The sequence below is a fragment of the Trichechus manatus genome, unplaced genomic scaffold, assembly GCF_000243295.1.
Source record: "Trichechus manatus latirostris isolate Lorelei unplaced genomic scaffold, TriManLat1.0 scaffold00080, whole genome shotgun sequence".
Taxonomy (NCBI): domain Eukaryota; kingdom Metazoa; phylum Chordata; class Mammalia; order Sirenia; family Trichechidae; genus Trichechus; species Trichechus manatus.
The window spans coordinates 336,395-350,811 of record NW_004444016.1 but is presented as its reverse complement, the minus strand read 5'-3'; the positions used below and the strand labels follow the sequence as shown (position 1 = coordinate 350,811).

General features: G+C 39.2%; 1 protein-coding gene across 6 annotated transcripts in view; it reads right to left on the bottom strand.

The window, feature by feature from the left end:
- ULK2 (unc-51 like autophagy activating kinase 2) overlaps window positions 1-14,417 on the bottom strand; it is a 204,981-nt gene that overhangs the window by 84,900 nt on the left and 105,664 nt on the right. For all 6 annotated transcript variants that reach the window (XR_002824798.1, XM_004380980.2, XM_023735524.1 and 3 more), the window contains one exon: window positions 3,777-3,914. Coding sequence is in view for 5 of the 6 variants with exons in the window: in XM_004380980.2 (XP_004381037.1) it covers window positions 3,777-3,914 (138 nt within the window). In the remaining variant the exon portion in view is untranslated. The remainder of the gene's footprint in view (window positions 1-3,776; window positions 3,915-14,417) is intronic.

The following is a 14,417-nucleotide window of genomic DNA, read 5'->3' as shown; positions in this document are numbered from 1 at the left end:
CTTAAGTGAGAATAACAGCACAATTGGAAGAGCGTAGTCAATGTCACTGAACTGTGCATATAGAAATTTTTGAAATGGTGTATCTGTGGCTATGGGTATTTTTCACCAAAAAAAAAAAAGGTTGAGAAGTTAGAGGGTTGATAGGTTGTGGGGTTGTTAACCAATGTTATAAAACAACATGTGTACTTCTGTTTCATGAGAAACTATTTGTTCTGTAAGCCTTCACCTGAAGTACAATAAAAAAATAAATAAACATTAAAAAAAAAAAAAGTAAGAAAGTATTAGCCCAAGAGACAGAAAGGGCCACATAAACCAGAGACTTCATCAGCCCGAGACCAGAAGAAGTAGATGGTGCCTGGCTACCACCAATGACTGCCCTGACAGGGAATGCAACAGAGAGTCCCTGATGGAGCAGGAGAAAGGTGGGGAGCAGAACTCAAATTCTAGTAAGAAGACCAGACTTAATGGTCTGACTGAGACTGGAGGAACCCCGGGAGGCATGGCCCCTGGACTCTCTATCAGCCCAGAAATAAAACCACTTCCAAGGCCAACTCTTCAGACAGGGATTGGACTGGACTGTGGGACATAAAGTGATATTCGTGAGGAGTGTGTCTCTTAGCTCAAGTAGATATAAGGGACTAAACCGGCAGCTTCTGTCCGGAGATGAGATGGGAAGGCAGAGAGGGTTAGGAGCTGGCTGAATGGACATGGGGAATCAGTAGAAAGGAGGAGTGTGCTGTTGCAGTATGGGGAGAGCAATTAGGGTCACATAACAACGTATGTATAAATTTTTGTATGGGAGACTAACTTGAAATGTAAGCTTCATTTAAACTACAACAATAAAAAAAATTTTTAAAAATAGGTTATATAGCCACATGATAAATACAAAATGCATAAAATTATATACAGTGAAGTCTCTCTACCATACTTGCATCCTATCTGCCTAATTCCCAGTACTCCCTCCATCCTATTCACAAGGTTACCACTATTTTTAGTTTCTAGTATATCCTTCCAGAGTTCCTTTATGCATATACAAGTGAACTCTTATTTTCTTCCTGTTTTTACACAAATATATATATCGACCACGTACAATCTTTTGGTCTTGTCTTGTTATGAACTGAACTGTATCCCCCAAAATATGTATTAAAGTCCTGGCCCCTGATCTGTAGATGTGTTTGGAAATAAAGTTTTCTTTGTTATGTTAATTTTGGTCATACCCAAGTAGGGTGGGTCCTAACCCTAATCACTTCTGAGTTATACAAAGGGCAGAACAGACACAGAGACAGACACAGGGGGAAGAAAGACGTCAGGAAACACCAAGGATGCCAGTAGACACCAGAAACTAGGAGACAGGCTCACAGAAGGAATCAACATGACCAAGACCCTGATTTGGACTTTTAACTTCCAAAACTATGAGAAAATACACTTCTCTTCTTTAAAGCCACCCACACTTGTGGTATTTCTCTTATGGCAGCACCAGAAAGCTAAGAGAAATCCCCTTCACACGCTTTAAAATTATTGAGGACCCCAGACAGTTTTTGCTTATATAACATATCTATTAATATTTGCTGTATTAGAAATTAAGACATTTATTAATTCATGAAAAATAATTACAAACACTTGTCCTTAAGACAACTACTCCAAAATGCAGTAAAATTGCTTTATGCATACATTGCACTCAAGGGCCAGGATTTTTAAGGATTATTTTTATTGCTTCATCAAGGACATTCCTTTGTACTGTAAGGGTGCAGTGGTGAAGAATACAGAGACTAACAGCACAGTTTGATGCCATTACCTTGGTTCATGCTAAGGTACCAGCAGTTTTACCAGTCATCACTTTTGCACCATCAGTGTATATATGAATAATGACAAAACCAAATAATGTCTTAGTATTACTATGAAAATAGTTTTCACTTCATGGGCCCTCTGAAAGGGATCACACACCACACTTTGAGAACCAAAGCTTAATACAGTTAATCACTTTGCTTTTTCATTTTACAATATACCTTGGAAATTTTTCTACCACATACATAAAAAGCTTCCTTATTCTTTTTGGAAGATGCACAGTGTTCCACTGTCATAGAGCATAAGAAATCAGTCCCTTAATGATGAGAGGGCACTTGGCTTATTTCTAATCCTTTGCTATTATAAATAATGCTTCAGTTAACAAGTTTGTATATATGCCATTTAACACGAAGGCAAGGACTATTATCTGTAGAATAAGTTACTGGAAGTTTAAGTGCTTGGGTCAAAGGATACATGCATTAATAATGTTGACTGCTATTACTAAAATACCCTTCACATAAGTTCTTCCAATTTGCATCTCAACAGATGGTTAGGATCTTTTCGCATGCATGCAGCTGCTCATTTGATGGGCCCTTTTAATTCAAAATCTTATATCCTCCAATTTTGGAAGAATTTCTCTTGGTTATTTCCTGGAATTTTTCTTCCTCATCATTTTATCTGTTCTTTCGTTCTGGAATGCCTATATTAATTAATCCTTGAAGAATATTTTTTATTCATATTTTCCATCTTCATTATTTCAGTCTCCTTTTTAAGATACTTTAACTTTATCTTCCAACACTTCTTTTTATTTATTTCAGCTGTTATATTTTTAATGCGAAAAAGGGTCTTTTAATTTTCCGATTGTTCTTTTTCAATGGCATTTCATTCTTATTTTATGGATGCAATATCTTATCTCTGTTGTTGCTGCTCCATGCTGTCAAGTTGGCTCTGACTCATGGCAACCCCGTGTACAACAGAATAAAACAGTGCCCAGTCCTGTGCCATCTTCATGCTCGTTGGTATGCTTGAGTCCATTGTTGCAGGCACTGTGTATTTTCAGTGCCATCCAACCTAAAGGGCTTATCTTCCAGCACTATACTGGACAACATCCTGTTGTGTTCCATAGGGTTTTCATAGATTCGCGAGGCTCTCCTTCTGACTCTGTCTTAGTCTGGAAGCTCCGCTGGAACCTGTCCACCATCGGTGATCCTACTAGTATTTGAAATAACGATGGCATAGCTTCCAGCATCATAGCAACATGCAAGTCACCGCAGTACAACAAACTGACAGTCTGGTAGTGGCTGTATCTCTAAGGGTACTAATTTTTTTATGTTTTCTCCTTTTCTTTGCATTCTTCCTATTTCCTCCAGGTTCACGTTTTCTGTTTTCAGCCTTATGCCTCACTTCCATCCCTCCATTCCGTCTGAGTTCTCTGAGTGTAAGCCTCTCAGAGGCTACTGTGGGACACAGTGATTCTCATTTTTTCAGAATCTCTAACTGCACACACACTTTTATCTGCCCTGCTAAAGCCGTTACTCCTCTTCCATCCTCTTTCTGTTTTCCAGAAATTAATAGAAATCCCTCACCAACTAAACATCTATTCTTATTTTACTTGTCTTTTTTTTGCATTTATAACTTTGTTATTACTTTACTACTATCTTAGTGGGATCTCAGGGTATAGAAATAAAAATATGTAAATAACCTATTACAACTAATGAGATTTCATTTTTAAACAAGTTCTTCCCTCAATTCTTAAAAATTATTACACTTGTGGACAAATGTATATATACATGTCCATCATATATTATCCTGCCATGCTTAAATATTATTTAAGTATATTCATTACAAAACTTTTTTTCATTATTCAATTTTGTATAATGTCTTACCTCCAAGAGACTAAGTCTTCCCTGGAAAATGAGACCTTTCAATAACAACAACACTTTTTTAATGAAAAGAACAAGAATAGAAAAGGAGTAAAAGTACTAGCTTACCTTGGAGAACCATGTAGATTTGTGCCAGAGCTAGCAGTGGATGTCAGATTTTGCTCTATGCGCTGATAATTTCTTATCTGAGTAGGAACTGGAATTGCTGCTGTTTCACTGTGAGATGACACAGTAGGCTGACATTGCCTATAATCATAATTGATTGAAAAAGGAAAGAAATATCAGTAAGACTCTTTTTCTTTCATATGACCCATGGTAACATTTACAGAAAATTCTAGAAGACGACAGATGATCACTTCTGTATGTGAAGAAATGATCTTGCTACAAAATAAATAAAGCCAAAAAACCACATTTGTCCTTTAAAGAACTCTTCTGGCATTCATATGCATATTGAGGACTAAGAATTGGAACAAGAACTGGAAGAGAAAGTTCCTCTACAACAACAGAAAGTCAGCAAAACTCACTTTCATCCACCTACATTCTGCTATTCATTTACTATGTGACAGAAAAATATTTCTGGGAAAATATACTGGGTAAAAGAACAGAAAGTTCAAGAGCAAAGATGACTGGAATGTTTACAAAAGTTATGAATGCAGTACGCATTCCCAAGGAACTCTGACTTTATGAAGATTGAAAACACATTGTGCAACTCTCTAAGTATATAACTGATCTGAAGTGTTATGATTTGGTTTCATTAAGCCTCTTCGTCTTTCACCAATTCAGACATAGTATGTCCTTAGATGATTTTCAGTTCAATATTCAATGTATCTTAAAATGTATCAGGGGTAATACTGGGCCTTAAGAAAGATAATGTTCCATTCTTCTGTCCTTTTATAATTCTAAGAAAGCCACATGAACCTCCCACTTTTCCCCATTTACAACATTATAGATATAAAAAGAAATTACATAGTCATACAAACAAACAATATGGTTATCTTCTAACAAGTCACTTTAGAACTTTTTGAACTATTAACCAGCTGCCCACTCATGGTGACATTATATGTGTCAGAGTAGAACTGTGCTCCATAGTGTTTTCAATGGCTGATTTTTTGGAACTAGATCATCAGATCTTTCTTCTGAGGCACTTCTGGGTAGACTCAAACCTCCAATCCTCTGGTTAGCAACACAGCATGTTAACCATTTGTACCACGCAAGGACTCCTTCAGAAATACTATTTTACATTTGAACACTGTATCTGTAGCAGAGATGTCAGTTGCCTTCCCACTATTCATTTACCCATTGATTTTTACTAACAGAAGTCAAATTTTATTGGTGGTTGTGACGCACCCAGGAGTCCCTGGGTGGCACAAATGATAAGCACTCGGCTACTGACCAAAAGGTTGGTAGTTCAAATCCACCCAGAAGTACCTTGGAAGAAAGACCTGGAGATCTACTTATGATCACAGCCATTGAAAACCCTATGGAGCACAGTTCTACTCAAACACATGGGGTCACCATGAGCCAGAATCTACTTGATGGCAACTGGTTTGATTTTTTTTTTTTTTTTTTGGTTTAGTGATGTACCCAGTTAAATTACTACATATTCCAGACTCCCTTGCAGCCCAGGGTAGCCATGTATCTTTCTTGGTCAATGAGTTGTAAGTGGAAATCTTCTATTTATTCTTCCTTCTCCCTGCCCAGAATGTGAGTATACTTGCTACAGCTTCAGAAGATAGCTTGGAATCATGAAGAAAAGGCCAAGAAACTGGACAGACTTAACTTCCTTACCCAAAGAAACAACGGCAATGACTACTTTTTTCAACTTCTCTTGATGTGAAAAAACTAAACCTTTGGTGTTCAAGCACACTGTGGTTCAGGACCCTATTGTTTACAGCCAAGAGCCCTGGTGGTACAGTGTTCAAGCACTTGTCTGTTAATCGAAAGGTAGGTGGTTTGAACCCACAAGCTGCTCCACAGGAGAAAGAAGTTGCAGTCTTCCTCCACAGACTCTACAGACTTATAGCCTTGGAAACCCTGTGGGGCAGTTCTACTGTCCTATAGGTTCGCTATGGGTCAGCATCGACTTGAAGGCAATGAGTATGGAACTCCTAACTGATATACCATTTAGTGTGCTCTATATATTATTTTTTCCACTTAGATATTTCCATTAAGTATCTCTTAAATACAACGGTTTACGGTTTTAATATCTAGACATCTGATTCTTGAGCTTATCTGCATCCTAAAAATAAAAAACTAAACAAGGCAAAACACATACCACTCAAAAATAAGTAGTTTTACAAGGCTTCACTTATCAACTCTGGTGCCTACAACCTAGTACACTACACAGGCCTAAGAGCCTAAATTCCTCAATAACACATCCATGAGCAAAGCCATCAACTATCAGAATGAGAATGTACAAATAACCATTTTTCAATTTAATGAATAAATAAAGCAAGCACATCAGGGAATTTTTTTTAACTTACATATTGTCAAGTTCTGATATTTTTCTGGTCTTGTTAATAACAAAAGGAAAGTTAAGAAGTGTCATGCCAGGGTTCAAGGTCGCCAACCAAAGAACACACACACACACTCTAGCAGTGCATAGGTAATGCTTTACTCACATAGAGAAGAGACAGAGTGAGATCAGCTTCACAAGTGGGCACCGGTCTACCATGGCCAGCAAGATCGTTGCACATATGGCTGGTGCCTTAGTTGAGAGATCCTGTTCCCTCCCCGCTGGGAACAGATACAGAGAAGTGGGGTCGACCGAGTGCCATGTGGTGCCCGCACACGTCCAAGAGACAGAGAAAGTTACTGTGTGCCCAGAACAGGGCCCTGATACGGAGAAAGGACTGAGAAATCGTGAGAGGCCCAATTCCCAGCCTCCTTAACATTGATGCTCTGGGCCCAAGGCCTTTTTTGGGCAGCCTGGATGGGAGGCACCGAGGCTGCATGGCAGACCATCCTCAACAAGAAGCTAGATAAAGCTACTCTAAGAAGTAAACTTGGGGAAACTGGTGGTTCAGTGGTAGAATTTTTGCCTCCCATGTGGGAGACTCGGGCTTGATTCCCAGCCAATGCATCTCATTTGCAGTCATCATCTGTCTATCAGTGGAGGTTTGTGTGTTGCTATGATACTGAGTAGCTTCAGCAGAGCTTCCAGACTAAGAAGAAGCAGGGAGAAAGGCCTGGTGACCTACTTCCAAAAATCAGCCAACGAAAACCCTATGTATCACAATGGTTTGATCTATAACTGATCATGGGGATGATGAAGGACTGGGCAGCATTTCATTCTGTTGTGCATGGCATAGGGTCACCATGACTTGGGGGCCAACTCAATGGCAGCTAACAACAAGAAATAAATTTAGCAACCTCATAATTCAAAAGAACTCTCTCAGGGAATCCCAAGCAACTAGCTGGATTCTCCAGTGACTTCAGGTTACTCCTCCCACCAGCATCTTAAAAGATGAACGGCCATCGAAGGTGTTAAATCTTGTTTCAGAGTGTCTCAGTTATCTAGCACTGCTATAACAGAAATACCACAAGTGGATGGCTTTAACAAACAAATTTATTCTCTCACAGTCTAGTAGGCTAGAAGTCCAAATTCAGGGCACCAGCTCCAGGGGAAGTGCTTTCTCTCTCTGTCAGCTCTGAAGGAAGGTCCTTGGCATCAATCTTCTCCTGGTCTAGGAGCTTCTCCGTGCAGGAACCCCAGGTCCAAAGGACACGCTCTGCTCCCAGCGCTGCTTTCTTGGTGGTATAGGGTCCCCATGTCTCTCTGTTCACTTCTCTCTTTTATATCTCAAAAGAGATTGACTTAAGACCCAATCTAATCTTGTAGATTGAGTCCTGCATCATTAACATAACCGTCACTAATCCCACTTCACCAACATCATAGAGACAGGATTGACAACACACAGGAAAATCACATCAGATGACAAAATGGCGGACAATCACACAATGTTGGGAATCATGGCCTAGACAAACTGAAGACATTTTTAGGGGACACAATTCAATCTACCACACAGAGTCTCCAGATAGGACCTGCAAGCAGGCTTGCTCAGAGTCTAGAACGTCTTCCCTGAACAAATTCCCACGTATCCAGCTAAGACCACTACAGTCACTTTTCCGTCTAGCTTTATATTAACACCAATATTTGACCATCACCCAACTCCCTGAGCCCAGGTGAGAAGAAGGAAGGTCTATGTATGCCCTAAGTCTCCAGCAAATCCTCCTCATCCCAACTAGGTTATGTAGTTCAGATTCTCGATGTGGAAAGTTATCTTTATCCCACATGGAATTAATAGGAGGACTAAGCAGTCTGACCACATAGTAACAGTCACGTGTAATTCTGTCCATTCTCACAAGTGCTGAGAGGAAGACACAAATGCAAAAGGACAAATAAAAGACTATGTGATTGTATGATTGCTTTTTCAAATTCACAATTTCTATACCAGGAGATCTCCAGTTGTTTCCTCTTTATTTTGGGAAGACTTCATGAGTAAATACCAAGATGTTAACAAGTGATCGAGATGGCGAGGATGTAACACCAACGACAGAAGGGAAGAAGAGGGAAGAATCTATGCATACAAAATTTCCATGAAGCCCGGTTCCCACACTCAACTGCCTAGCCACAGCTGTGAGCTCATCTTCACAGAGCTGTGGTAAGAGATGAGGAGCCAGCTGGGGGGCAAACTATCAATCATCCATAGGCCAAATCAGCAACAGAGAATAAAGACCTGGCCTGGTTTATAGGCCCACAGCTCCATGTCCACACAAGTGGCTGTGGAGGAAGGCCATCAGAAAATAGCAATCCACTCGGAGAAGATGGACGATCATGCACCACGGACAGGTATATAGTAGGCCTCCATCAATGCCTGGCAACACCCAGTCTTTAAAATTCTGATAAATAACTCTTATGTGTGTGCCTACTTTTTTTCTGGGTGCACAGGAATGGATCTCATACTCTCTGTCAGATGGGTGGTGAAAGAACTATTACAAAGAAGTGTTTCCTCAGGTAAAAATGTGCTAATCAGTGAAGGAAAGAAAAGTTAAGGAATCATACCACAGGAAGAGAACAGCTGAAAAAGGAGCCAAAGACGACTCAAGAAGAGAAAGGGAAGCAAACCAAAAAAAGTGAAAACCTGAAAATATACACTTCCCATATTTGAAACATGCCTCAAAAAAAGGCAGCAAAGAAGTTAGACAAGATTTGCTTACTCTCATGTTCCCAAACTGTGCACAGAGGCACCCTAGGATGTCACTACAAATCCAAAGAAGTGCCTTGAAATATATTGAATTTTTGATGGAAACAGCAACATCTCTCAGATACTTTGCAAACTACTACCATTATTACAGACTAAAATCATTACTAAGTTGATTGCATAGAATTAGTTAACAATGGAACTGTAGGTATTTCTATTAGTCTAGAGGCAGCACTAAAAAATTGCTGAGACAGAATGAGAAGTTCTGTTATACTGATAAATAGATAAATACCACATAGTTCCAAAATTCCCAGTTCCAATTTGGAGTATCTTTCATAGCATTTTATTTTGTTCTTCCTATAAAAAATGCCATCAAAGTGCTAAGATGCATCAACACTATTAAAAAGCAGCTCAGCAAGATTTCATGAGTACCTGATAAACATTCATGAGTAACCTAGTAAGCATGTAAAATCCAAGTAGTATTTAATGAAAAGTGAGTAAACTCATCAATAAAGCCAAGAAAAAGCACAAGCATACCTTTCTACAGCCATTTCAGAGCTAGATGAAACAAAAATCTCAAACGAGAAGGTACTACTTGGGGACTGTCACTACTAATATATCTAAGACAAATAACTAGATCCATTTATTAAGTGTGACCCACAACAGTGTCTAACTATGTTTTAGACTACATTGTAAAATCAGCAATATTACACCCCTCTTGAAAAGGTAGACCAAAACTGCAAATTTGCGCCTAGTAATGTCAGAGCACTTTGGGCCAAAAACTTCATGCAGGTACTGAGATTTTTATAAGCTTCAGTTAACATTATACAACATGTATATATATTTCCCCCAATATATGGTCCCCAAAAATTGCTAGAAAGTAAATTTCCATATCCTGAATTATGTTTTCCTAATATATTATTGTAAGACTGGAGCTAGGTTTTCTAAGAAAATTTCTGAACCCTAAACAAAAAAATCACCCATTTCAAAATAACAAAAAATTTCAATTAGAAGAAAATTAAACAAAATATTAACAGCAACAAAACAAAAACAAAAAAATTTCAAAGCAACTTCAATAAAACTGAGTGTTATGGATTGAACTGTACCCCTCCTCCCCCTACCCAAAATGTGTTGTAAATCCTAACCCCTATACCTGTGGTTATAATTCCATTTGGGAATGAGTTTTCTTTGTTACATTAATGAGACAGTATTAGTGTAGGGTGTGTTTTAAGTCAATCTTTTTTGAGATATAAAAGAAATTAAACAAGCAAGTGAGAAAGCAGATAGGGAAGAAAGATGCCAAGCCACATGAAGATCACCAAGGAACAGAAACTAAAAAGAGACAAGGACCCTCCTCCAGAGTCATAAGAAAGAGAAAGCCTTCCCGCAGAGTTAGCACCCTGAATTCAAATTTCTAGCCTCCTAAACTGTGAGAAAATAAATTCGTTTGTTAAAGCCACACACTTATGGTATTTCTGTTGTAGCAGCACTAGATAACTAAAACAGTCAGGTTCTAAGGAAAGAATTAAACATGCTACTATTAAAATTACAAAGATTGTCATATGAGATGATAGTCATTGGAATATGGAGATATAAAATCCTTTTGGTGAGGTGGGGCCAAGATGGCGGACTAGTCGGATGCTTCCGGTGGTCCCTCTTACAACAAAGACCCAAAGAAACAAATGAATCCATTATATATGACGATCTAGGAGCCCTGAACATCAAAGGCAAAGTTGAGGAATCTGACTGACTGGCAGGGGGCCGGAGAGACGGCTGGGAAGCAGCGAGGAGTTGCCACACCTGACCCAGCGAAAGCCGGCACCCTAAAGGCCAGATCAGCTCCTGGTGTGCGCTGAGGCAAGCAGTAGCACTCGGGAGGCATTTTCCAAATCATGAGAGACCAAGCAGAGGAGAGTCTAGTCAACCATCCAGAACCAGTGAAAAGCAGCCCGCGATTGGTGAAAAGTAAGTACTTGCATCTGGCCTACCATGCAGTTCAAAAACACCGATTTTTGGAAAAAACCTCTTTCCCATTTACCTCCCCGCTCCCTGCTCTGCACTGGGTCCAGAACAGCTTCAGCGACTGGTGAGTCCCATGGGCCGGAAGTCGGAGCTGTAACATGCCCTGAGCCATTCTCCCGGCCTTGGAGAGGGAACAAATTAACAAACAAGGGAAAAAATAATTTGCCAGGTCTCCTAAGCCAGGAACTCAGAGTAGGCACAGCTCCTGTGTCTAGGCACAGGCATAAGGGGTCCATGGACTCTGAGTGCCTTTCCCCCTGAAGAGACTTGTGTGGGCCCATTTCAACAGCACAGGCTCTTATTACCATAGTACAACAGGGTATATACGTGAAGTCTACCTTCAACTGTTTCAGCTGTGAAGTGACAGGTTTGTGACATTTGACACTGCTCTGCCCATTAAGCAAGGTCTTCACCTACCCAAATCAGAGGCCTGAGGACTGGTGCTCCATCCACGGTACCCAGTCAACTGCGACAGAAGCCTGAGAATAAGTGGTGCCCCCTAGTCCTTACAACCAACAGCACTGGGTGCTCACAGTCCAGATGCAAAACCCACCCACCTACGCGCTCTAGGGAACAGGGACATGCTTTCCTCCCGGACACTCGGGGGCAGCCATCGGCCACTTGCCTTGCTCACTGTGTGACCAACTGCTGCCACCGGATGCCTGTGCCTATACCAATCACCCATTACTGTCTAGGACTGTAGGTGACAGCCTGCACTACACACTTAGTGGCCGACTACCTGGACACGTGAGTTGAATCCATACAGGAGGAGTGGGTGGACTACTGGGCTCATGTACTTAGTCGCAGGTCTGGCCACCGGGTTGCGGGACGTTGGAGCTTCAGGGACGCTGGTAATTGGGCTAGCTCACGTGGGCAGCCTATCTGGGCACATCAAAACAAAACAAAACAAGAAGCTAGGACACAGTAAACAAACATAAAATAAATAAATATAATAACTTACTGATGGCTTGGAGATAACATTCAATATCCAATCACATAAAAGGGCAAACAATGATGGCTTCAGCAAGCTCCCAAAATAAAGAATCAAGAAATTTTCCGGAGGAAAAGAATTTCTTGGAATTACCAGAGGCAGAATACAAAAGATTAATATACAGAACACTTCAAGAGATCAGGAAGGAGAGCTGGCAAACCAAAAACCAAGAAATAGTAGAACTTACGAAGATTAGAGAAGAGCATAATGACAAATTTAACAGGCTGCAAGAATCCACAGACACACAGCAATCAGAAATCCAAAAGATTAACAATAAAATTTCAGAATTAGATAACTCAAAAGAAAGTCACAGGAACATAACTGGGGCAATGGAAGTCAGAATTAGTGACACTGAAGATAAAGCACTTGACACCAACTTATTTGAGGAAAAATCAGATAAAAGAATTTTAAAAAATGAAGAAATGCTAAGAATTATGTGGGACTCTATCAAGAAAAATAACATACGAGTGACCGGAGTACCAAAAGGAGGGGGGTGGGTAACAGAAAACACAGACAGAATTGTTGAAGATTTGTGGGCAGAAAACTTCCTTGATATCATGAAAGATGGCAAGATATCTACCCAAGATGCTCACTGAACCCTACATAAGGTAGATCTCAAAAGAAAGTCACCAAGACATATTATAGTCAAACTTGCAAAAACCGAAGATAAAGAGAGAATCTTAACAGCTGCTAGGGATAAACGAAAAGTCATCTACAAAAGAGAGTCAATAAGACTAAGCTCGGACTACTAAGAAGAAACCATGCAGGCAAGAAGGCAATGGGATGACATACATAAAGCCTTGAAGGAAAAAAATTGCCAACCAAGAATTATATAGCCAGCAAAACTGTCTCTCAAATATGATGGAGAAATTAGGACATTTCCAGATAAACAGAACTTCAGGGAATTTGTAAAAACCAAACCAAAATTACAAGAAATATTAAAGGGAGTCCTCCAATTAGAAAATCTGTAACATCAGATAACAAACCAAGACTAGAACACGGTACAGAGCAACGAGGTATAAACCCAGAGAGGGAAGTCACAAAAATCAATCAAAGCTAAAACACTGAAAATAGGGAAACAAAGATGTCAATATGTAAAAGATGATAAAATTAGAACAAAAAAGGGACTAAAAAATGTACTCATAGATGTTTCATATGGAGAGGAAGTCAGGGCAACATAAAGAAATAAAAGACTGGTATAAACTGAAAAAATAGGGGTAAATATTAAGGTAACCAAAAAGAAAACTAACAATCCTACACATCAAAATAAAAAACAAGAAAAACGTAAAGACTCAGCAAATACAAAATCAACAACAATGAAAAAGATAAAAAGAAAATACATAAAGAAAACAACTCAGCACAGAAAATTAAGTGGAACAAAGAAACTGTCAACACCACACACAAAAAAAATCAAAATGACAGCAGTGAACTCATACCCATCAATAATTATATTGAATGTAAATGGACTAAATGCACCAATAAAGAGACAGAGAGTGGCAGAATGGATTAAAAAAAAAAAACACCATACGGCTATATGCTGCCTGTAAGAGACACATCTCAGACTTAAAGACACAAACAAACTAAAACTCAAAGGATGGAAAAAAAATATATCAAGCAAACAACACTCAAAAAACAGCAGGAGTGGCAATATTAACCTCTGACAAAACAGACTTTAAAGTAAAATCCACCACAAAAGATAAGGAAGGACACTATACAGATTAAAGGATCAATATACTAGGAGGACATAACTATAATAAATATTTACAAACTCCATGACATGGCTCCAAAATATATAAAACAAACTCTAACAGCATTGAAAAGAGAGATAGATAGCCCCACAATAACAGAAGGAGACTTCAACACACCACTTCTGGTGAAGGATAGAACATCCAGAAAGAAGCTCAATAAAGACATGCAAGATCTAAATGCTACAATCAACCAACCTGATCTCATGGACATATACCGAACACTCCATCCAACAGCAGCCAAGTATACTTTCTTTTCCAATGCACACGGAACATTCTCCAGAATAGACCATGTATTAGGCCATAAAGGCAGCAGTAAAACAATCCAAAGCATCGAAATATTACAAAGCATCTTTTCTGACCATAAAGCCATAAAAGTAGAAACCAATAACAGAAAAAGCAAGGAAAAAAACATCAAACACATGGAAGCTGAACAACACCTTGCTCAAAAAATACCGCGTTATAGAAGAAATTAAGGATGGAATAAAGAAATTCATAGAGTCAAATGAGAATGAAAACATATACTACCAGAATCTTTGAGAAACAGCAAAAGCAGTGCTCAGAGGTCAGTTTATAGCAATAAATGCACATATCCAAAAAAGAAGGGCCAAAATCAAAACATTAACCCTACAACTTGAACAAGTAGAAAGAGAGCAGCAAAAGAAGCCCTCAGGCGTCAGAAGAAACGAAATAATAAGAATTAGAGAAGAATTAAATGAAATAGAGAACAGAAAAACAACTGAAAGAGTTAACAAGACCAAAAGATGGTTCTTTGAAAAGATCAACA